Raw genomic sequence first — 26270 nt, 5'->3', positions numbered from 1 at the left:
GTCAGTGTCTTAGTTGATATTTGCTTATATGGTTGCATACATACAGCAAGAATGCACTGTTAGCAGAAAAATATGTGTATAGAAGATTATCTGTTGGCCAGAGCAGACATGATAGATGAAGTATTTGTAAGGTTACATGCGAGGTTGTGTAGATTGTCAAAGGAATGGAATGCCATTGTCATAAATGACAGAGTAGATTAGCAAAGAGAGTGGGTGAAGACATTTTGATAAACAACACACAAAAACAGTTTGTATATAGATGGTGTGTTCCTTCTGACTTGTGTCCCACATATGCTAGTGTTTGTATCCAGTTGGATGGACCAAGAGATGTTATGTTATAAAAAGAAAATGCAATCAATTATAGTCCAGTAGAGCATCTATCTGCATTCTTCCTCCCACAGTTCCTTTGTACCTGTTTTATTCTTTGAAAATAACTGGATTTTCACTGCCTGTGAAATAACCTCATGCACCATTGGGCTGTATGGTTTAAACATTTATTTCAACTGATACTTGTTAATTTGCATAATTTGCTCATATGCATGCATAGATTATACAGATTTACTTCCTGGCTTTGGCTTTCATGTGTTTCTCTTTTATTTGGTAGGTAAGAGTATGTATTTCAATATACGTGATAATTGGATGTCTACTTTTTTATCTTATTGATGCACATTTGCACAGTCCTGAGAAAAGTAAATGTTCCTTTTGAATGTGGATAAGCCAGTCTGCTCTTTGGCCAAAGTCATGACTTTTGGAATAATACTGATAGGAATTCTGCTATAGTTCAGGAATTCCTTGAGTAACAAATGCTTTCTGGTGCAAGCAAATAAATCCCATGGGGGGGTGACTTACCTGCTAATATAATGAATGTAATGCATATTGTGTATTAGCAGGTACCTTAAAAAACAACAGCAAAGTAGGATAGAAACTACTCTATGCAGTTTATGCTAGTATAGAATTGTCTTTCATTTCACATATGTGATCATCATTTTTTTCCTGCCAGGTTAAACTGATGATGGCCTTTGAAACATAGTAAAAACAGTCATCAATGAATTAATCTAAACAAAAATGAAATTCTTATTACCTTGTTTTGGGAATTTATTTGATACATATTCTGCAATTATGTGTGCCTGGGGAGGCTATATTAACATTTTGGACCTTAGTATTCAGTGGGGGTCATATATAACATTTGCACGGCGCAGAATTATATGCAGTGAACATATTTATCCTGCCTGTGTTTATATTTATAAAGCTGGACAAGAATGTACATTTAATGTGCAAACATAATTGCATAATTGGTATATTCTCAAATTGTGAATATTTATGCGCACACTCTGCATCCGAATTATGCCACAGCATTGGTGGCAGAGAAAACGTTCGCTAAACTGATTTCACAAATTGTGAAATTATATTCGCGCACAATAAATACGCAAAGAGGGCCGGCAAACTGCAATCTCATTTGCGAATCTTTGTGCACATTTCACTGTGATTTGCAAAAAAAGGAAAACATGCACAAAACAACCTTTTGAGAAAAAAATTTCTGTTCCCCACTGTCTTATTTTTGTACCCCTTGGGAGAGCAGCATATGTTTGTATGTGCATTTTCAGTCATGTTAGGCAATATGCTGTTGGGTCGTTGAAAACTATACTGAAATCCATGTCCATGCCCACCAAAACCACAGTAAAATCAAACTTGATATTAAAGGAAAAGGATATATTTATTCTGCAGAAACCATTAACATACCTGAGTAAACTTTAAGCTTTAGAAGCTTTCTCTGTGTACTTAAGATAGCAGCTGGCATTTTAGGTAGCTTCCTTCCTGCAGTCTCTAGCCATTATAGCTGAGATCACACATTCCTAAGGGGGGGAAAGGGAGTTCGTAGCATTCTGATGGGAGGGGGGAGCAGGAGAGGGTAGAGGAGAGAACTGCACAGACTCTGGCCCTGGGAATTGAGACTGTTTCTGAGAGAGGAAATCAGACACTGGAACATCATGTTTACAAAAAAAGAGACAAGTGTTTCTTTTGATAGAAGACTCCGTGCAGCTTTACAATGAGTGCTTATGGCTGTATTTACATAGACCTTTCTGATAAAGCTCACTTACTTTTTACCTTTCCTTCTCCTTTAAGCTGAAAACTAATGCAGCAACATTGATGCTTGCAACAGAAAAGCCAGTGTGAATGAATGTTTGCCAGGCATGATTGTATGGCACCTGGTCCCTTATCTTCTCTCAGATGGGAGGGGTCAGGGAACATATTTTGGTTGGAGTCTAGATTCATAACTTTTGTTCTCCAAAGCTGGATCTGAGAGTAGCTAAATAATAAAGTCCTTCGATGGCACTCGATGGATTAATGTTGAGGAAAAAACAAAGGCCTAATCTCAGATTCTCTTAAATAGATTAGAGAGCACACCACTGGAGCTAAAAATATATTTATCTAGGGGGCTATTTAGGAAAATACATAAAAATATTACAAAATTACACATTTCCTAACATCTTGGTCAAAATTATTATTTATTTTATATTAATATCTACAGTTAGTATTAATGTTTGTATATATAGTTTATGTATGTGTTGGTATAGATTGGTAAGTATAGGTTGTGTGTGCTGGGTTTACTGGGAAGGGTTGAATTTGATGGACTTTTGATGGGTCTTTTTTCAACCCTATGTAACTGTTATTCTTAACATGTATTTATAAAGCGCCAACATATTATGCTGCGCTGTACAATAAGTGGGTTTCATACATTGCTCATACAGAGTAAATATAAAGCACCCTATAAATGATACAAGAGGTGAACAGGGCCCTGCCCAAAAGAGCTTACAATCTACAAGGAGAAAGGGTTGGGACACAAGGTGTGAAAATGGGCAGACAATTAAGCAGTGTGAGAGGTGTGGCACTGGTATTGCTTTTTGCAGGATGCTGAGGTTATGTTAAACTAAATGAGGGTAAGTTTCTCTGACAGATTGCAAAGTCTAGAATGTGAGTGTGTGAGGAGGTAATGAGAGAGGAGTTGTGAAATAGGTCAGTAGAGTAGAAATAACTGGTAGCAGTTGTACCGCTGTTTAGGTGGCCAAACAAAAGCTGCTGACTTGATCTTTCTGGTCAGAGTCAGCAGCTTACTGTCTCCCGTATGGGGCCCGCTATCTGAGCCTGCCCTACTGATATCTGCCTAAAAATTGGCATGTTCTCAACCTGATTGGAGGTTCTCAACCTGATATCCTGCATTCATATCATTGTCATCTGACTGTTTGGCCTAACCAGATAAGCCTGATATTGGCCAACAATGTGGGCATATTGTGGAAAGATCTACCTCTTTGGTGACCTCACCAAACAAGTGGATCTTTATGTGTATAGCCATCCTAACTTAGTTTATGACAATAGCCCATCAAGTTTAATCCTTCCAAATTATCCCACTCTTATAGACATATGTAGAATCGGCCAGCAGGACATTACACAACATAATGTCAAAAAGGAAACTCCATTGGAGGAAGCAGGTAAAATGATTATTTTTGTAGACCTTAATTGGATAAAAATAACATTATTATCCTTTTTATATAGAAAGGTGTATTATAGAAAGGTAATGATTAAATGTATACACATTTTTATGTACTGGTGATGGTAGGTCATCAGGGTTTCCTAAATTTTTTTGGAAACCAGTTTCAGTGTAGGAGACAATTATATGACCCACGGCTTAACAAGAGAATATGTCACTGTATTAACAGAGGATTTTGTTGATGCCCCCCAACAGCTTGACAAATAGCTTTAAAGGGGACCTGTCACCCTAAGAAATAATTCCAAATCCTTTTCTATCATGTTAGTTAAGCAAAATAAACTTTACTTACACTATACAAATGATTTACATTTCTTTTCCCTTCAGTCTTGGAATTTACAGTCACAGTAAGCAGGCAGGCGCCATTTTGTGTACACTGTTATTTAATTGAAATATTTATTAACTGTTGCATGATCATTTCATAACAAAAACAACATAATCTCTCTCTCTTTATTTTGTTCAACAAGAGCCCATTTATTTGCAGGGTCCAATGTGATATAATTGTGATCCTAATGCCTCAATGTTTCCATCAGCTGATAAACATATGCTATGCTCTGTTCTCTTTTACGTGTAACTTTTATTTGTAATTGCATAAGAAGCTGTTTCAACTTTCTTCTTTTGTTTCTCTATTACTGATCGGTCAGTTACGACCTGTAGGGGTGAGGCCCCACAGATTATTTCTATAGGTGTCCAATATTCTGATTACAAAAAGGAGGAAGAATTATTGAGGCAATGAGATTTATTTAGATAAATAAATGGATAAAGCCATAACCCATTTCCCAAATTCCTTAGACTCACAGCGTAATGCAACCACCTTCTCTGGATAGCAGTGGGGCTTCATTTCCAAAAGTCCATTACTCCATAATGGAACGGGAGAGGTCTGAGTTGGATGATTTTGGTGATATTCCTTGATGGCATAGGTAGAATATCATGGTTTCCTTTCAGTTTGTAGATTCGTGTATGTAAGTTCAGATAGTGTTTATGCACCCTTTTCACATACGCCCAACTGAGGAAACTCACGTAAAAAAAAATGGGCGGAATTTTTTTCTTTAAATACTTTTTAGTGACCCATGCAGTTACTTATCACTTTCACCACTGTGGTGCCACTGTGGCCCTCCTATAGAGGCATGCAAAATTAATACACACTAATTTCAACTGTGTGTAATCACTAATTTTATATTTCATATACACTGGGGTCACTTTTATCAGGATCAAATTAGCTTTTGTTATGTTTTTTCTGCTGTGCTACCCACAGATGCATCCAGGTTTCTGCAGTTTGCAATTGGCTATGCAACAAAAAAGCATGTATAATGAACGTTTCCCACATTTTATTTCAGTCAACATTTTGATGTCACATGCATATTCCCCTGTACTGAGTATAGTTAGGCAAGAAGATTTTTTGAATGGGGATCTAAAAATAAAAATGAATTGATGTAAACTTACTCAGAGTACTTTTGAGTTGAACTTACATTAAAGGAAAACTAAATCCCTAATGCTGGTCTCTATAAAAATATATTGCATAAAGCAGCATATATGTAGAACCCTGCTTCATCTAAATAAACCATTTTCATAAAAATATACTTATTTAGTAGTATGTGCGATTGGGTACTCGTAAATAGAAAATTGCTGTTTTAAGTACTAAGGGCCCCCCCTGGGATCATAGGATTCACAGTGCACACAAACAAACCAAAGGCACACATACATGTTAGGCCAATTAATGAACAAAGTTTAGCCTTTTACTCCCACACCTCCGGCCAGGTGATCTCCGAGGGAGCATACAGCCCTTCACAAGGCCCAAGGCCAAAGAGGTAAAAGGGCAATATTTACTGATATATACTGGCTCGGTAAGAGTCATTAATATGCCACTAAAATGTTGTTAGGATTTATTCTGGGGTAAAAGTTTTACTTTAATTTTATATATTAAAGGAGACATATCATATAAAAATTATTTATGTACCAGTGAAATACTCTAAATATAGAAGGATTGTGCTTAAAAAAGTTGTGTTTTTGACTGATTTATTGAGAAATTCCACCAAAACCCCACTAGTCCCGCCCATCTGTTCCACTTCCTGCTGGCTGAATTCTCTTGATGTGCAGGGGAGCTGCCGGCCCTCAGTACACTGCAGTGTAGGATAGGAACCAATCAGCAGCTAGCCTGACCTGTTAGGAAACTGAAGCCTGTCTTTGCTTGTGTGAGTGCAAGGATGTGATTGGCTCTCCCCCTCCTACTGTGCTTCTGGCAGGGACTGTTAGGACATGCCCACCCTTCATTTCAAGCACAGACAGAAAACTTATAGGATCTATAGGGAGGTCCAATAAAGGGGCCATTTTTACAGCGTGTATTAAATTTTAGACCAATGGGAAACCAGTACCATATATTATTCATAACTGCCTACAAAATTAGGGTTTATCCATATGTCCAATATGTCTCCTTTAAGTATTTTCTGGAATATTTGGAGTTTTAATGCCAAGCTTTGGGCTTGACTAAGAGTCAGCAATCTTAGGGTTTACACTATCCAAGTAGTTTATAAAAAATGTATAAATAGTTAGTGTTGCTCTTGGCCTTTAAAGAAAGTTGTGCTGAAGCCTGCCTAGAGGAACTAAACTGCTAATATCTCAGAAACTTCTTAATACAGAAAATGAATGTAAATTGCAAAAGTGCTCGGAGAAGTTTAGGGTACTTCTCCGAGCACTTTTGCAATTTACATTCATTTTCTGTATTAAGAAGTTTCTGAGATATTAGCAGTAAGCAGGCCCAGATTTGTGGCGAGGCCACAAAGGCCCGGGCCTAGGGCGGCACAAACTTAGGGGCGCCCCCAGTAGAAATCCGACACTGTAAATAAGTGTACATTCATTTCTTTTTTGATTTTTAGATCCCCTTTAGGTAGCCATTTTAGTCCTGAGAAAAACTCCATGTTAGTGTTGCATGTAGGTGTTAAAGAGATTAGATATCAACATTAACTGCCTAAAATATGCAAGCTACCTATAAAGTCAATGTGGTTATTTGAATTCTTTTTTTCAGTTTTCACTGTTAAGTGCTCTAAAGTTCTTCTCATTGATTAAATGAATTTTTATATTACATGGATAAATGAGTATGATCTGAATGCATAATAGCACCAATTATATATCATCTAAGTAATGAGAGGGAATGGTTCAGTAGGCTAAGACAATAGACACTGAACTCAGAAGAAATGAAATTAGGTCAGTTTCCCATGTTTATTCTTCTGTGCCTCTGGCATAAATCTTGACAAGCTTCATGGGGGGCCAAGCTGAAGAATTGATGCAAAATGCCATGAAAAATAAGGGGTGTACAGAATGGCACTTGCAAAAATATAAAACAATGTTTTACATACTCTTTATGCACCTTCATTAATAACTGATACCCTGGAACAGTCAGACATGGAAATTTTTGCTCGCCTGCTTTTCTAATAAAAGTTAAACCCATTCAAAATGCTACAGTAATGGTTTGTTTGACATTCCTTTGAGAAGCAAGCCCCTAAATGATTCAGTGTGTCCTTGCCAGAACTCTTACTGCACATTTCTATTCTGCCTTAGAATTCTGCATACCAAACTCTTATGTTCTGAACAGAATTTCATAATAAAGGAGAATGACTGAACATTTTCTCCTTCTTAAACTATGCTCTTTGACAGTTATCAGCAAGTCTTCCTGCCCTGGCAGTGGGCATGGTACAAATCGTGTTTGCTAACTGATAAATCATGATACATTTTAAAAGCAAATGTTGTCACTTTATACACCAGAGATCTGCAACATTTTTATCTCCCTTTGCTGCTGGGGTCACAGTCCAGATTCTTGGTATGAACAAAATTCCTGCCTGTGGGAGGCCTCCGTGGTCCTGATCCCTTATGAAATCAGTAATCCTATTCTACCTGTAAGATTTGCTAATCTTCCTATAAACAAATATGAGATTATATGTGTTGTTAGTACCTTTTGTGAAATTAAGACTTAAAAGCAATAAAGTGGCAAAGCCTAGCCTGTTACCTGTTTGCGTAAGAGAAAATTGCAGGGAGCGGTTCTAAGGTTATGCTATAAAGCTGATTTGTCCTTGCAATTGGCTTCTGATGAGAATGAGGTCACTTGCCTTTATTTCATTATGTTCAAGAGAAAACAATACCCTTTCAGAATCATATATTTTAAGATTTACTTTATATTTATGTTCTATTAAATATTTATTCCCTATTATGATTATGGTTTATTTAATACAGAGAGCCTTATTTAACTGCATATTTTTATAAGTGAAAGTTACTACACTAGTAGAAAACTAAATGTGTTCCATATACTCCAGTGGATCCCTGCCCCTTGTGGTAGTGTGCTTATTTACTGAATTATGTAGTAAGAAAAAAATTGCTCCTGGGCAGTAACCCATAGAAAACCAATCACATATATTTCTTTAATTTCTCTTCCGGAACTGTCTAAACAAAGCTAACTGCTAACTAGTTGCTATGGGTTACTTGAAAATGCATTACATTATTTAGAGCATCAGAAAAACACTTGTGACGTTCTGGGCTTCATATGCCATACACATTCACTTACCCTTTGTGTAAGTGTTTGGGAATCCCTTCCTGATGCTCCTGATAATTAATGATTTTGTTTATTGCATTTTTGCATGTTGGTGTCATTTGTTGAAATAAATAAATATATGATGGAAAGGTTCTGGCTTACTTCGTTGCTACATTCCCTTAACATACACAATAATTGGGACATCCAAGTGGTATGCACACAAGCATTTTTAAAATTTACACTCAGATTGGATCACCAAGGCTTCAAACTAGGGGTAGGCAAAAGAGCCTAGGGCACAACGGTGGTGGGGGCACCAGGCACGTACCTCTTCTGTCTGCACACGGGGGTGGTTCAGATGAGCATGCTCTGCTTTCGGCACATTCATGACCTGGCCCAGCACTGGGGATCACATTAGAGATATTAGCCACAAAAACGGGCTAGCTTTTTTTATTGCTATAAGATAAGTAATAAAAAGTAACAATAACCATAGATTTGTGTCTTTGCAGAGAACAGTTTTTTTGGTTGCCAGGTTTGGTGACCCCATCTACCAAATACCATATTAAATTTCAAGAGGAGTGCAAATGGTTAAAAAAAGGCTGATTAAAATGTTGCCAAAAATAGGACATTCTACAATATATTAAATATTACCTTAAAAGAGAAGGAAAATAATTTTGGCATTTTAATGCCAATAGATTTGCCACCTAGAACACTTTATTCTGCAGAAAACTTTACCATACCTGAGTAAACAGCCCTACAAGCTCCCTCCGTTTGTTTAAGATAGCAGCTGCCATTTTAGCTCAGTCTTCATAGCTTTCTGCTGTAGCTCTAGCCGTTGGTAGCTCAGATTACACATTCCTAAGGGAGGGGGTGAGTTTTATGAATTCTTATGGGAGGGGGGAGCAGGAGAAGGGAGAGAGGAGAGAGCTGCGCACACCCTGGCCCCCTGAATGAAGGATTTGTCTGAGAGAGGTCAGATACTGAAGAACATGTTTACAAAAAAGGAGACAAGAAATCCTGTGTTTCCTTCTCCTTTAAAGGAATAGTTCAGTGTAAAAATCAAACTGGGTACAATAGATAGACTGTACAAAATAAAAAAAGAAGTTTTCAATATGGTTAAGTTGGCCATACATTGGCAGATTTTAGCTAACGATTCGGGTCTGATTCAGCAGCTTATCTGCCTATGTATGGGCACCCCCGAAAGTCTTTCCTGACGGAGATCTGGCCTAAAATTGGGCAGATCTTGATTGGGCAGTGTGAGGAAAACGCCACTCACAGACGCGCCTGACACCGGGACGGGGTACAAGGGGTTACACTCAGTCACCTTTCACACAGGTTAGACTAACATCAAGCACCCCCAAACAAACCACCGCCCCAAATTCAACTATTCGCTGCCACCATCTATCATTAACAGGCGATAGAAACCCAATTACCCAAATATTTCATACACAAACTTTCTTACTGCAGTTAGGGTTAGTTCTCACTAATTTATCAGCACACTAGCAGCCACAGGGTTAAAATTACAGTCAAACCTACCCCCCTGCTAGCAGCCCACTAGTTAATTAGCATCTACACAGAATCTGCCCTCTACCAAATACACATACACACACCAAACAGTTAATACACCTAGGCCTGAGCAGTCAAACGAGGTACGTGGGAATTGATATAGAGCCAAAGGACTAAACTTATTAAATTTTATATTTAATATTACCAGGGTAAACAGTGCAGTTTTAAAAAGATGTTGCAAAAGAGAAACATACATGCAAAACAGTCAATAAAATAAACGGGGATAAAAACACAGAGACAACCCTAGTACGTTACCGAATATCTGGTGCCCTCTGAGGCAAGAGGTTGAAAGTCCTGAGCCCATCCCCCAACATAAGTTGCGGCCTCCAGAATGAGCTAAAGAATACCTGGGCATGCGTGCTTTTATTCCCCGCTGGGCCCCTCCCTCATTACCGTATGCATGAGGAGGGAGTGCCCAGGAACTGGTCACATGACCCCTCCCCTGTAGAGAGCTATACTTATAGAGCAAGTTTCTTTTCATATAATATTGGTACTTGCCTGTACTCAATATTATTATGAAAGTAGGGAATTGTTTTAACCTATATGGGGGCGATCAAAATGATACCAAACATGGGGGGTGTCTCATGTCCCAGTCCCCCAGAACCCATTTCTCCTAACTGGCGGGTATAGGCCACCCCTGTTTGGTATCATTGGGAAGCTTGGGGCCTCCTCATAAATCCTATGTGATTTATGAGGATGTGGACCTTAAAGCAGCGGAGATATGGATCCATTTCTATAATCCATATTTTCTGTATGCTGTCCCCCCCTGCTGTTCCTAGGCCCACACTTTGCCTCTCTTTGATCAACAGATCAAAGACCCCAGCTTCCTGCCCCAACGGGCTGGTCCCGCATTGTCTGATGAAGTTGACACCTTCCTGCAGTCATGGGTTGCATATTTAATTAAGGGTCTCTGCGGGAGCCCGAAACCAGATGTTGATAGTGTGTATTGGGTTAATTAGGGGTGTCTGGTGGACACAACGCAAATGCTGCCATTTTACCTTGTTACAATGCCCGGGCAATATGGCCTGGCATGACAGGCAGGTTTGATTTTATCTTTGGCTCGGGGACCGCATCGGAATGTTGATGCCACCATCAGTCTGACAGCGCCTATACCTGCCAATTTAATTAGTCTGATATCGCCCACCTTAGGTGAGCATACTGGGAGAAGATCCACTCGTTTGGTGGCCTCGCCAAACGAGTGGATTTTACCATGTATGACCACCTTTAGTTAGGCAAAAATGTAATTTATAAAGGCTGGAGTGAGCAGATGTCTAACATAATAGCCAGAACACTAATTCCCCCTTTACAGCTATCTAAGCTGTTAAACTGAACTGTTGCTTTAAATGTCACTTACCCTTTTAGTTAATGAAAATCATGTTACGTTTCAGATGCTTCTTTAGTTCCAGCTTCTGCTGAGCAATCATTCCTAGTATGCCATTGGCTTATATATTTAAGGGTGTAGAAATGGGCATTAGGATGCAAAATTCATGTATATTTTATCATCTGTGCCATCGTTTTTTTTTATATATATTTCCTTTACTGACTCTCTGCTTTGTATTGCACCCACAGGCGCTGCCTATACAAACCTTAGTCAGGTTCATGATTGACATCTGCAGTGGGATGGAATACCTTAGCTCTAAAAACTTCATCCACAGGGACCTTGCCACCCGTAACTGCATGTAAGTAACATATAAAATGAGTAAGTAACATATAAAATGAGTACTTTTATCTGCTGTATAATAGACCATAATACAACTTTTCCTATTACTAGTGCTGATTTTCTACGACATCACACTTTCTCATGCTTATGAAGCTTCATGTCTATTTTTTTAATTCTGCATGGAAAGTAGCATCTAAAAAATGAAAAGAAATAAAATATTTTCTTACTGCAAAGCTTCCCCGGTCTGTCCATGCTGAGCCGCAAGGCAAACATTCATTTATAAGTGAAGCGTTGATATTACACATTGCCCAGCTTATAATAACTGACCCTGGCAGCAAAACTATGGCTCCGTGACGCTACAGTTTTATTGTTACATTTTACAACTTTTTTTTCTATTCAGTCCCTCTCCTATTCATATACCAGTCTCTCAAACTACTATCTAAAAGTTAATTCAAATGGAAACAACCCCTTTAATACTTACAATTGTAATTTAGTATTACCCAATGGCATATACTGCTAAAAATGATATTTTTATGAAAATTCTTTATTTAAATAAAGCAGGGTTTAAAATGAGCTGTTTTATACAATAAATGTTTATAGAGACCTACATTGTTTGGGGGTATAGTTTTCCTTTTGACATTTCATTAATTTAAGACCAACAAGATATTTTGCATGAACTTAGACTGCCTAGAGGTATCAGACCCATGGTAATTATCATAGTGGTACTGCAAACTAATGTATTATGTAAAGTGTCAGCATATGGAATTCTGAGGCCCCATTAATCAGTGTTCCGACCTTATAAAATTCTGACTAGCTTGCCTGCAGCTTAGTGGCCTAAAGGGCCAGATTTCCTACAATGTGGTATCATAAAACACCATATGGGTATGAACTTGCCTGGATTTTATTGCCTGCAAAATATGGTCCTCACTCAGTTGCCCAATTCTATAAAGAGCTGATGCCAAGATACTTCCAGATTCCCATGCTGTGACCTTCATGTCTGTTCCTATCAGAGCAAGCAGATATCCCTGCCACCATTCTTAATCTGTGTCCAGGGAAACCTGTAATGAAAGATCATAATGATGATAGAATACAAAGCACAAATGGCATATGAAAAGCTCAAAATCTATTGTCTGAGACAAGCTGGCACAGGAGTGAATGCCATCATGATGACTAGAACAACAAATGTTCAGCGCATTGCAGAAAGAAAATTGACAATCCAAACTCCAGCATGTCTTTAACCCCTCATTTCTCCAAACCTTGAGTGGGAAAAGTGCACTAGGACGCAGACAATTGTATAGAGGGATCCAATTAATAACATGAACCTACACATAGGATAGCTCTGCAGAACTTCAATGGGAAGTAGGGGGAGGGTGGAAAACATTCATAAAAGCAACAAAAAATTAACCTCTTGACTGGGCAGAGTTAAAGTTCCACAATAGCTGATTATAATATTAGTTTGTCATCTACCTTCTCATTAGATACAATGTTTAATGGCAGGTTCAAGCAGATGAACAGATTTTTCAGGTTCTTAAGTAAACAAAGGAGCACAAAACAAAAGAGTAAATGGGCCAACAGGGTAAAAAGGGCATGCAGTTTTTAGGTATAAAAATTCCACTTTTCACTTTACAGTCTTTGGTAATTTGGCTTCTAAAAGTTGTATTGGATGTAATCTTCCCTTGCAGTGTTTGGTATTATCTTGGATACTTATCTTCATCTCATTCTACATTTACCTTCTTCCCTCCTGCATGTTCTTTACCCTTCACAAAACTGTTTTTACGTAGAAGATCAATTTAAAAGATAATTGCCCTTGTATATACTTGTAAATTGTAGTAGTAACAAGGATACAGACTGTCAAATGTTGATAGCAGCTGAAATGTGATGTGAGCTCCTTGTATCAAGCCTCATGTTCTTGTCATAGGGCTCTAATCTGATAACACGACAGCAAGTTACATCCACTTTAACTTACTGTAACACATGATAATGCCTTTGGCAATATCTACATAATAAACAATGAGAATGGGATAGAATGTCTCTGTATACAAGTGTTTTTGTGTTCAGATCCTGTTTAAAAGGTTGGGACGGGATTTTAATATATTGTTTGGAAACCAGTTATCAAAAAGCTCTGAAATAGGGAGTTCTATCTTTTATAGAGGCCTATTTAGGCAAACATTTCTTCTTATTGTTATGATTTCCCTGTCTCTTTAATAATGAGATGGTACATTTTACTACTCTAGCAAAAAAAAAAAAAAAAATGCAAGTGGCAAAACAATCCTATTGGGTTTGTTAATGTTTAAATGTATTTTAGTATGCATAATTAATGGTGCTGCCAGTTACAAAAATATCACTTATCCTGATATCCCCAGGTCACAAGAATTGTATATAATGGATCTCTCGCCTTTATCATTCATGTTGGTATGTTCATAACCCTGTAGTTTGTTCTGAGTCTGTTTTGCTAAAGTCAAGGGAAGACAATCTCACAACCTTCCAGCTGTTACAAATTAGAACTCCCACCGTTAACGGTGACACCAAACATGTGGCACTGCAGCTGTTGCGGAACTAATCTCCCAGCATCCCCCTGCAACTGAGCTGTTCTGCAACTGCTGGATTTGCATGCAACATATTGGCTATTACTTCACATCCTCTAGAAAAGGTGTGTCAGTCTAGAGTTCTGCTTAGATTTGGCATTCGTTATTACTTTCTTGCTGAAGTTACCTACTTTAATTGCATTCTCATGTATAAAACTAATATCTGTTTTTATACCAAGTTTGTAAGAAGGTTAAGGGCTGCTGTGCCCTGTATATCCTAAGTTACTCCCTATTACCTCTGCTGCACTGCTGGCAGTTTCTGGTGAGTTTGCCTACATCTGGACATTATGCCACATGGAAATAGGGCAAAAGATAATGAAATTAATAAATCTGCCTCATATCGGTTAAGAACTATGATAGATCAGGTTGCAATACCTTAAGCTGCTTGTGACTACAGTATGTGACTATCAGTACAGCAGTACTGTGCCTTCATATACACCTTCTTATTACCGTTATCTCATTTTCCCCCTTTTTGAATCTTTGAATTGTTTTACCTTATTTATTGTAAATTGAGGTTTTTTTTCAATGTTGAGCCGCCATTATTACGCTGTATCGACTAGTTGTTCAAGGCAATCAAAACTGTATTGTTTTGATTACTTACAAGTTACAGTTGACCAGTTATCCCCATAAGGGTTGCCACCAGGCTGGTACAAAGAAGTCTACTTTGAGCAATGAGATATTCAAGAGAACTTGTAGCACGTGGTTTACAGGGGATCCCGGTGAAATCATTTTGCATGCACACAAAGGGGTGTATTTTAAAGACAAACATAACTGGCGCTGTAGCCATAGCAACCAATCAGATCTTTTTGTTTTTTAACTTGTAGGTGACTGTTCAAATCTAATTGCTGATTGGGTGCTATGGGCAACATCATTCGTGATGTTTGTTTCCAATGTTAATAAACACACCCCAAAGTCTGCTGTTATTACTGAATGCTCACGCACATGCAGTAAAAACTGGGGAAATCAACTGGGGAGGCTGGGGGGAAAGGATTTTAGTAAACACACGGTTGCCAAAGTGCTTATTCTGTTTTTGACATTTGATATTTGAAATTTCATGTAAATAACAATTCAAGCGAGAAAAAAAGCCCAAAAGTCAAAATATAAAGGTCAAAAATCGCACCAGCAGCAAAGTAAAAGATAAAATTTAACTTTTATTAGGACATATAAGGCCCAAAGCGTTTTGTGCCTAAGAAGGGCACTTACTCATATTTCATACCATAACTATTCTGTACTTTACAACATTGTAATCATTACCTTTTGTTTTCCAATTGAGGATCATGAAATTCAAATGACAGCAGAGACAGAATGATAGGGAGAAAAAATGTGTAAACTTTGTGCCAGAGCAGAAAGAACACTCATTGTCCTGCAACACTAATTGGTATAATTATCATGCTGTATAAAAAGCGTAGTGAAATATTACCGGTGATGTTGCTCATAGCAGCCAATCAGATGTGATGCTTTGGTTTTCTAACTGCTAAAATCTAATTGCTGATTGGTTGCCCTGGGAAACATCACCAGTAATGCTTCACTCCACTTTTTACACAGCATGATAAATATACCTCTAAATCATCCTGTGGATGCACATCTGAGTTTTGGTCTGGAATGTGAGAGATATAACTGGAATGTTTAGAATTTTTGTAACACTACACTTTAATTTGTAAAGGAGGCCATACATGTTGAAATCCGCACATTTGGCAAGGTCACCAAGGTCCGACAGGAAAATCAAACCTGCCTAATAAACACCTGCTCAGATAAGCTGCCAAATTGGTCTAAAGGACTCTGCACGTGTATGGCCACCTTAAGCTTTTCTTTGTCAATAAGATAAAAAATACAAACGCATATTAGGTCTGTTGCTTTGGTCACATTACACTGAATTGACCACCATGATGCATCGTACTGCATGTAAATCAGTGCTGGATGAGAGTTGCTCAATGTCACTAGGATATCCTGACCAATCCATTTGGTTTGCGGACCTCTACTTGTACGTGTGGAGACCTTGTCTGATGCATCTGTGTTTAGCAATCTGGCTTGAGGGCCGAAAATTATATCTCTAAAGGATGCGCATTTTCCACTAAATCACTTAAAGTTGCCAAATTATTCTTTTTATATATAGTGGCAATATAATTCATACCACTATACAAAGATTATACTTTTTTTTTTTCATTAGTCCCTGCCCCAGTGGAGCTTACAACCTAAGGTGCCTGTCACACATGCTAAGGTAAATTATATGAGGAGCCAGGTAACCAGCCTGTATTAAACATGACTCCCTGATTTGGCCCCTGGGCCTACTGAGTGGATTGGAGTGGAATCTCCCCATCTTACTGCTTAAGCATCTAACAGTGAATCCATTGTAAACAGAGTTACAACTGCTAAATAATTCATAACTCTGCTGAATGTAGCAATAAATTACTGATTTGGCTGTTCTGGAATGCAAGCACTCGAGCAATGTGTGACTGAAGGCCATACAGAAAGATGATAACAGGATTTAATTTAAGAGCCCCTCAGCAATGCGCCATGCCACCAGCTTGTGAGAGCATAATTTCTCTACTTAATTGAATTTACAGCTCCTAATCTGCATGAGACTGAGGCCAATTAAGCAGATGGCTTGTTTTTTTTGTTTTTAATCTTATCAAAAGGGAATAAAAGCATCAAATATCTATTTTCTGTCATAAATGTGAATAAACTTTATGAGGGGAATGTGTCACAAATGATGGCAGTTTAATAGATGGGACTCTTTCCCATGATTCAGTGCAAGTTTCGCATGATCCAGTGTAGTACTGATAATTCCACCTGGACTGAAGCTGAGGAATGTTTTCGTCTTCATGAGTGGATTATGTTGCTTCATGGCAGAGAGGGAAATAACGGGCCCCATTAGTGCTCTCAGAAAAGAAATATAGGCAGATGGTAGATGAAAGTGGCCCTGTTGGTATCTTGCTTAAGGAACCTCAATCTTTCTACATTGTTTCTTTTTTATGCAAATATCCTTGTATATTTTTCCCTAAAATACCAAATCGCACCTTAACATGAGTGAAGAAAATGGGGGTTGCATATGAAAACAGCTGAGGGGCTGTAAATTTGATGCCCCAGAGATATCATAACAAAAGCACTAGCTTATTAATCAATCATTTTCGGTTGATAAAAATGTTTCTTTTTTTAATTTGTTAATCATTGGTTAAAGTGGAAGTTTACCTTTAATTTAACTTTTGGTTTGATGTAGAAAGTGATACTATGAGACAGTATCATTTTTAAAATGTATTTATCGAGTTTGGAATTTCAGCAGATGGTCTAGTTTGCCCTACCAACCATCCAGTGGTTTTAATGAGAGACAACTATAAACAGTAGGGGGGCTGTATAAAAACACTAATAATAAAAAGTATGTGACCCACAAAACCTTGTCACATAAGGGCTCTGGCACACGGGGAGATTAGTCGGCCGCGACAAATCTCCCTTGTCACGGACGACTAATCCCCCCGAGTTGCCATGACCCGCCATCCCACCGGCGAACATGTAAGTCGCCGGTGGGATGGCACACGCGGCGGCGCGATTTTGCGCAAATCGCCGAAAAAGCCTCGCGAGTCTTTTTCGACGATTTCGGGAAATCGCGCCGTCGCGTGTGCCATCCCGCCGGCGACTTACATGTTCACCGGTGGGATGGCGGGTCATGGCAACTCGGGGAGATTAGTCGCCCGCGAACATGGAGTTTTGTCGCGGGCGACTAATTTCCCCGTGTGCCAGAGCCCTAACAGCACAAGATTTAGTAGGACCCCACACAATCTGATCCTCATAGCGGTAATGTAAAGTCGGCTCAGATAAAGTCAAATGGTGTGTTTTGTTCATGCATCTACATCCAACTGTGTATTTCAATGAGAGAAAAAAGTCTGTCAGTCACCATCAGATTTTATCTCAGATGCAGACGCAGCATGCAGTGTTCCCTTCCCACAGGCATGTCGTGTTGGATGGCAAGTCTTTTATGTAGTTTACACGTCAGATTATTGTATCAGTTTAGTTATAATTTAACCCATGCAACTACTTCCAACTTGTAAGATGCGATTTGTCGATCCGACACCATCGTACAAAAACTCCCATGTAATTGAACCTACCAGGTACTGAAGGACTGTCTGGTGTAAAAGACACCAGTTGTTCAGCATCGGTGTTTTGTTAGTTGTGCAGTTGATGGCATAGTTAACTGGTTGCACAGACCATTTATCTGCCTATTTTTTTATTAAAGCCAATCTTCACACACGCACTATTTTTTTATTTGCATTTTGAAAGAAACTTTCATTCTAAGCAACTTTCCTAGCAGTTGTTGTGCTAGGAGGAAATGTAATTGCTACTGGAAGTAGTATTTGTCTGCTTGTTGTTTCAAGGGTCAGAATCAGCAGTGCAGAACAGAAAAAATAGATACTGCTTTGAATTGCAGTTACATTTGCTAACAACTTTAGGGGCCATGACACACAGGACGTTTTGTCGCCTTGAATAAATCTTGGCTGCTGCAAGCTACAAAACCCTTGCTTCCCTCCCATGGGCTAAAATACAAAACACAGGTGCGGAAACATATGGGACATGGCTTCTTTCTGGAGTTTCCTCGAAAGTTAACTTTAGGTACTTTGCAAAGCTGAAGCAACGCGTATGTTCTCTCACCAGCGATTTATATCTTTACAGACGTAAAGGAATAAATACATGCATTTTTTTAAAGTTTTTTTTACATTTTTTAAATTTAGCAATGGAGATTAAATGCATACGTTTTTACTAACATATAGATTGTAAGCTCTACGGGCAGGGACCTCCATCCTCTTGTGTCTTTGACTCTTAACTTATTGCAACTGTATTTATCTTGTATTTATCTGTATTTTGTTGTTGTACTTTGTATTTATCTATTATTATCTTAATAACCCCCTGTTTGTATTAATGTATTCTACTGTACAGCGCTGCGTACATAAGTAGCGCTTTATAAATAAAGATATACATACATAGGATTTTATTTTTAACAGGATTTTATACAGGAACAAATCAAATCCTATATATATATAATTTATATATTTATAATCTGTGTATCTGACTATTTATGTAGAATTTGTATTTTATTTTTCTTTCAAAGGTTGAATGAAGACATGACTGTGTGTGTGGCTGACTTTGGTCTCTCCAAAAAAATCTATAGTGGCGACTACTACCGCCAAGGCTGTGCTTCCAAACTTCCTGTAAAGTGGTTGGCGTTGGAGAGCCTTGCGGACAATGTTTACACTGTGCACAGTGATGTGGTAAGTATACTTGGGAGTATAAAATGTAATTAGTTCAAGCTCACACATGTGGTATCGATGCACAGTTATATAAGCTTATGCTAAGGGAAGAGGTCTGATACCTATTGGGTGACATGAAATGCTTTTCTGTCCAATACAGCATTGATGACATTATTATGTTCAGGGATATACAGCATGAGTCATTGGGTTGCACAACATTAAATCATTTCTGCAAAACAAATTTACATCCACAGCAACTTCCTTGATTTATGTTTAGTCAGTTGCTTATGATTTATATAAGCTGTATCACAGTCCAATTCCAGGCCCTATCTAGTCCCAAAGGGGTTAAGACTATTTATACCCACTGCTGCTATAGGCACCATCTCTCCCTAATATACCTGCTATCCCACAGCCACAGTCCCTTCCCAGAGGCTATTATCCCCCCACTGATACTAGAGGCACCATCTCTCCCTACTATACCTGCTATTCCACAGCCACAGTCCCTTCCCAGAGGCTATTATTCCCTCCACTACTACTATAGGCACAATCTCTCACTACTATACCTGCTATCCCACAGCCAGAGTCCCTTCCCTGAGGCTATTATCCCCACTGCTACTATAGGCACCATCTCTCCCTACTATACTTGCTATGCCACAGCCACAGTTCATTCCCAGAGGCTATTATCCCAATGCTACTATAGGCACCATCTCCCCTTACTATACCTGCTATGCCACAGCCACAGTCCCTTCCCAGAGGCTATTATCCCACTGCTACTTTAGGCACCATCTCTCCCTACTATACCTGCTATCCCACAGCCCCAGTCCCTTCCCAGAGGCTATTATGCCCCCACTGCTACTATAGGCACCATCTCCCCCTACTATACCTGCTATCCCACAGCCACAGTCCCTTCCCAGAGGCTATTATCCCACTGCTACTATAGGCACCGTCTCTCCCTACTATACCTGCTATCCCACAGCCACAGTCCCTTCCCAGAGGTTATTATGCCCCCACTGCTACTATAGGCACCATCTCCCCCTACTATACCTGCTATCCCACAGCCACAGTCCCTTCCCAGAGGCTATTATCCCACTGCTACTATAGGCACCATCTCTGCCTACTATACCTGCTATCCCACAGCCACAGTCCCTTCCCAGAGGCTATTATGCCCCCACTGCTACTATAGGCACCATCTCTGCCTACTATACCTGCTATCCCACAGCCACAGTCCCTTCCCAGAGGCTATTATCCCCCCACTGCTACTATAGGCACCATCTCTGCCTACTATACCTGCTATCCTACAGCCACAGTCCCTTCCCAGAGGCTATTATCCCCCCTCTGCTACTATAGGCACCATCTCTGCCTACTATACCTGCTATCCCACAGCCCTTTCACAGAGGCTATTATCCCCAATGCTAATATAGTTTTTAATACTATCAAATTAAAAAGAAACTTTATCACTCAGTTCTTTTCATATTTCATTCTCCTAGTGGGCATTTGGTGTGACACTCTGGGAGATAGTGACTCGGGGACAGACACCCTATGCTGGTGTGGAAAATTCTGAAATCTACAGCTACCTCACTGCAGGGAACAGACTGAAGCAGCCGCCGGACTGCCTGGACGAGCTGTAAGTAATGTGCCCACCTGCGTCGCAGAGCATACAGGCTGCCCTAGCTGTGCAAGCATCTTTCTTTCTTTGTGTTGTGCTGCTGATGGATGCAAAGTCCAAAGGCAGAGCTGATCAAAAATAGCACCTAATTAGAGTCTGTGCTCCATCTCCTGTGCAGATTCTACTGCTCATTAAAACATCAACTTATTCAGAATTTGCCAATGTGCCAGGAAACTGCTTGTTAAGAATATGTGGTCTCCAAACATTATGAGGAGCTCTGGTGCCACCTAGAAAAGGATGAGAATACTGACAGTAAGCTTGGGAGATGTATAAAGCAAGTTCTAACCAGTGATTTGCTCAGCAATTTACTAGTGTAACAAATGCCACACCTCAGCTAAGCCATTTTAGAACAATTATCCTGGGAACCTGATGCAGTGTTGTAATATCTGATTTACATTCACGCCAAACTGGAAATTTAGTTGAGAGTACAGTTAAACATGATGGTATAAACCTTTAATATCTGAGCTAAGGGAATAACCACCTTCATTAACTAACATGGGGCCACATTAGCTGCAGTGCACTTACTCATCTCGCCTAATTAGCAGTTAGCTTTGACTAGTTAAAATAATGGAATCAAATATGTGATTGGCTGCCATGGGTTAGTGTAGTATTGCCACTGTTTGTAAATATTTAAATACAGCTAAATGCTCAGTAAGGGTTTAAAAACAGCCGTCCTTAAAATGTAACCCTTTAGTGTTTCCAGAGCATCCTATTAGGTAAACCAATGCAAAGCCCAGTAAGTTCAAATGTAATAAAAAGTATGATAGTTCCATATATTTACCAATGTGTCTATTGTTTTATTATCTGAAACCCATGAGAAGAAATGCGGGGTAGATTTTGTTGTTACATGTTACGTTTATGTCATAATTACATCTAGCTTTCTGCCCAAAATGAACTAAGCACCGGGAGTTCAGCCAAGATGTGATTGACATTGAGCATGAACAAAGGGCCTCTCTGGTTTGCTAGGAACTATCTTTGCAATTATAAACCAGAACTGAAGGCCTTTGTCCTCTGGAGCTGATAATGGGATCAGCCCACTATTGATAGGACGAGCATCATCTTCTCATCCCAGTGGGCTGTTTAGTTATTTTAGTTAGTAATCTCTACCCATCCAGCTCCTAGCCTTCTTCAGAATTTGTCTGCTGTATTTCTTTCCTATGACATGAAGCTGCCATATAATGACACAAAATGCAATGTAGTGGTATCAAGTGACTCCTTTCCATTTACTTGTAGCTGTATATTGTAAATGAAATAATATGTAGCATTGCTCAGCTGGTACTTTTGCAATTTACATTAAAGGGGTAGTTTGCCATTAAATTTACTTTTAGTTTGATGTCGTCATTGAGATTCTGAGGTACCAATTGGTCTGCAGTTTTTATTTTTGTGCTTTTAAATTATTTAGCATTTTTTTCAGCAGTGCTCCGGTTAGGAATTTCAGCAGCTATCCGGTTGCCAAATTACCGTAGCAACGAGACAGTGGTTTAAATGGGGGGGCTTGAATATGAAAAGGAGAGGGCCTGAATACAAAGATAAGGGAATAATAAAAAACAGAAAAGTGATTTAATAATTTTTTGGCTGTGAGGTTTAGTTCCTAAGGAAAGGCCTTCTATAACATACTAAAAGTTTACTTGAAGTTGAACTGCCCTTTAATGGTCTTATGTTCTTTAGTTTCAAAATATTAGCAGTTTAACACTGTTAATATCATGATTTTGAACAGCGGCGCTGTGTTGCAGTACTGGGTGGCTGCCGGAGGGTTAAGTATCTGATGCACAAACTGTTACTGGACATTTCTCTACATTATTCTGTTTAAATACCAACATCTAATGATTAATGAGATAACTGTGCAGAGAAATATCTGAGAAGCTTCCTGCATGAGATAATTAACCCTCTTGAGGCCAGCCACCCAGCACAGCAAAATAGCACTAATATTCATAATCATGAAATTAGCAGTGTAATGCATGGAGTGCCACAGGCCAAAAAGCAACACTGCTGATACATGTAAAAATGTTTCACAATTCTATTTCATGGCTTTTAAATATGAGCTTGAATTTCACTGTATGAATAAGATGAAAGTTGCAGACCTACTTTCTATACAGTGTATAGATGCCAGAACTGTAGCACAACAAGAACTTTCCAGCAAGTGGCTACAAGCTCAGACTGAGAGATGATGGGCCTTATTACATTTTGCCATCAGTGACCACAAATGTGTTGCGGCTTTTTAAAAAAAGAAAGGCTTCATACTTGGTTTGTAAGATTTTAAGACCTGTTGGGCTACAGTGACACCTAGTGGTTCCATAGCAGTTGCTTCCTTTGCAAGTTGGCAGCCACTTATAGCGTTCTCTTAAAATATGCTCATTAGTCCATAATACTAATTTCCTTGTTTTTTGTGGATGTCTGTCAGTCCAGAATTAGTGGATAACTTATGTCTGTTTAAGCAGGGTCAGACAGGCCTGCCAGATGGACTTTCTGGGTATGCTGTTACTTGACAAGTCAGCAGCTGGACTGATGTGTTGTGTTTAATTAGGGAAGTTTGATTTTTACCTAATAAGTAGATTTGTCCTCATATGGACTAGCAGGAGGCTCAGGCTACCTGTACAGAGCAGCCTTAGTGCTGAAACTTTGCCTCACTCTGACACTTGGAGGGTCCTGGCATGTCATGGTCTTGTATAAAAGATCCAGAAGTCTCATCTTCACTGTGATTTTATATAAATGGTTGTGCTAATGAGGAGGATGGAGGCGGTCTCTCGGATGTACGTAGGTGCCCTGACATTTTCAAAAGAATAACAGAAATGAAGAATTGGTGAGTAGGCAGGAGAAAGCAAGCCATAATGAGTAACACTCTGGAAATATTTATTTTAGGAAGTACACTGCTACAGGAGAAGTGTGAGAGCAATACAGTAATTTCTGTGAAATACATATTTGGATTAAAAGGGAAACTTATATAAATGGGAATTTAAACACTGTACTGTTGTGACATACTAATGTTGCCAACCTGTAACTCATTTTCTACTCCATTTTTTCAGATATGAGATGATGTGCCAGTGCTGGATCACTGAGCCCAAAAGAAGACCCAGCTTTGTGGACCTAAAGCGACGGTTAGAAGCAATTTGGGGGCGGCTGTCAATCCTATCTGCCAGTCACGACCAATTGTATGTGAACCTTGGGGAGACTTGTGGCGCAGCTGCAGCTGTTTCCGGACTGCACTCTGCATTTTGCAAAGAGGAGGATTATTGTGCAGGCCCTTCACAGACATGTGGCACATCTGCAATCACTAGCGACTATCGCTATATTGTGAACCCAGGGTGCCTTAGAGAAGGGAATGAGTGGTCTTCTAGTGCCCAAAATGGGGAAGCACGTGGGCTTCTGCACGAAGAGGAGGAGGAGGAGGAAGAAGAAGAAATGCAGGAAGAACAAGTTGTCATTACCCTTTAGCAGACACCTCTCATAATTAGTATTTTCCTTTGAGTTAGGTTGTGATACCTTTTATGGGCTACTAATCTAAGTAGAGGGCAGGCTTGGATTTGGTTTCAGAATTTACATCTGTGCTTGCTGGCTTTGTATTCCCTCCAGATCTTCAAATATGGTATACAAAGGGATAATATGCAATATTATCAACCACTTTCTTTTGTATCATATTGTACTCCCCCATTCTGAATTCATCAGCAAGTCCTTTGAAAGAGGCAAAGAATGATGCCTAGACATAAATATCTCTGTACGGGTATTGGATCTGTTATGCGGATAGCGGTGGATCTGGGGCTTTCCCAGATAAGGGATTGTTTTGCCATCACCATTGATTCATGCTTGCTTAATAAACAAGGTACTGCCTTATTACAAAAGCTAACCAAACTAAAAAGTAAGATTTCTTTGTTAAAGGGAAAATGTTGCTTTGTAACAAATAATTCAATTGTTATAGATGTTTTAATAAATGGGCAAAAGGGGCATTTGCCCAGGGCCCACTGGTACCCTAAAGTGGCCCTGTTAAGTAAACCTTTTTCAAAAACAGTGTTTTTAAAGCAGAATTATTTTTTTCTTACAGTTTCTTCCTTAGCCTAAACATTATTTTCCAATTGCAACCAGCTCGCTCATGCTGGCAGATTTCCCCTGCTCTAATAGGCCGATTCCTGCAGCTGACTAACAGCATGGCTTAGTTGTTTGCAGTAGGAAAATAATGTTAGATTAAGAAATAACACTACTGGAAATTTCATATTTATATAAGAAAAAAATTAAATCATAAAACAATATTATTAAGCATCCATTACAGTGTGGAGTCATATTCATATTAATGACTATTTCCCCTATTTCCCATTCTGGATAATGGGTTTCTAAATGATAGATCCTATACCTGTTTCAGAATTTATATTCTAATCATTATCACTGGTAAGTTTATTTCCAGTTACAATCTATACATTGATTCTTCAGGTGCAGGACATCTATTTGCCAGTAGAGCATTGAAATAGAAATCCAAATCCTTATGCTACGGTTTGTCTGAAGAATTGATAGCTTTAGATCCGAGCTTCCATTATATCTCCTTGGGTATTATTTAAGTCTCTAAAGCTCAGTGGTAGAGGTCCACTTAATGGTACCACAGCCGACAGCGTGATCGCAGCCACTTGGAAAGCAACGCACTGTTGAACAAAAGACTTATATTGCGCATCCGACGCTCTCAAGTTGAGCCCATGAACAACTAATCTAAATGCAATATCTGAAATACTTTGTTCAGAGGAACTTCTGCTGCATTTTCAGGATACGTGACTCTTTTTTTAAGACTTTGACATCCGTCAAAACGTGGGAACTGTACAAACTGATATTAACTGGTGTTTCCTGCGTAATTGGCAGCGGCATTACTTTGTACATGAATTCTTACCTTGGTAGAAACAGGGTGGCATGTGTCCTATATACTTTTTATTGGATCCCCTTTTCCATCTAAGTAAATAAATTCTATATTGTTGCTCCAGATCTTATCAAATTTAATATTTTGCTAGATAATGTGATTTTTTTCAGTCCTTTAGCTGGCAGAAGGACCTCTATGGCATGTGTATGATACAACAAATTCTATCAATAAAAAGGACTGAAAAAAAAATAATGAGTGTGTACCTGTGCGTTTTACACCTTATAAGCTTATTCCTTAAGTCCAGCATTGCTTTGTAAAGCCATTGCATATAATTAGTACATTACAGATTAATTAATTGTTCATTTATAGCACAGATCACTTATTTCCCTTCAAACTTATGCTGAACTAAAGCTCCCAGAATTCTTCGTTAGCAAGAGCACAATAGGTTTGCCATAGGTTTATAATTGAATATTTAGAAAAGGACAGAGATACCTCCAGCTGTTGCACACTTAAGGGGGGTAACATCACCGGTATTGTTTTACTCCATTTTATTCACAGCCTGATAAATATACCCCCTACAGTTCTCAGTACCCCCAACAAATCTGATGCTGTGGGGAAGTTTTTAGGGTGTGTCTCTTTCTGATTTTGCACATTCATTACGCCTG

The 26270-nt window shown here is 39.0% G+C and overlaps 1 protein-coding gene across 3 annotated transcripts in view; it reads left to right on the top strand.

The window, feature by feature from the left end:
- Positions 1–25854, top strand: part of tyro3 (TYRO3 protein tyrosine kinase) — a 106490-nt gene extending 80636 nt beyond the window's left edge. For all 3 annotated transcript variants that reach the window (XM_012968690.3, NM_001079263.1, XM_031890596.1), the window contains 4 exon segments: positions 11196–11305; positions 18970–19129; positions 20596–20732; positions 23798–25854. In XM_012968690.3, the coding sequence (XP_012824144.1) occupies positions 11196–11305; positions 18970–19129; positions 20596–20732; positions 23798–24206 (816 nt within the window). In that variant the 3' untranslated portion in view covers positions 24207–25854.
- The last annotated feature ends 416 nt before the right edge of the window (positions 25855–26270 follow it).

The sequence above is a fragment of the Xenopus tropicalis genome, chromosome 8 (assembly GCF_000004195.4).
Source record: "Xenopus tropicalis strain Nigerian chromosome 8, UCB_Xtro_10.0, whole genome shotgun sequence".
Classification (NCBI taxonomy): Eukaryota; Metazoa; Chordata; class Amphibia; order Anura; family Pipidae; genus Xenopus; species Xenopus tropicalis.
Note: the sequence above shows the minus strand (reverse complement) of the source record. Positions and strands in the feature narration are given on the sequence as shown.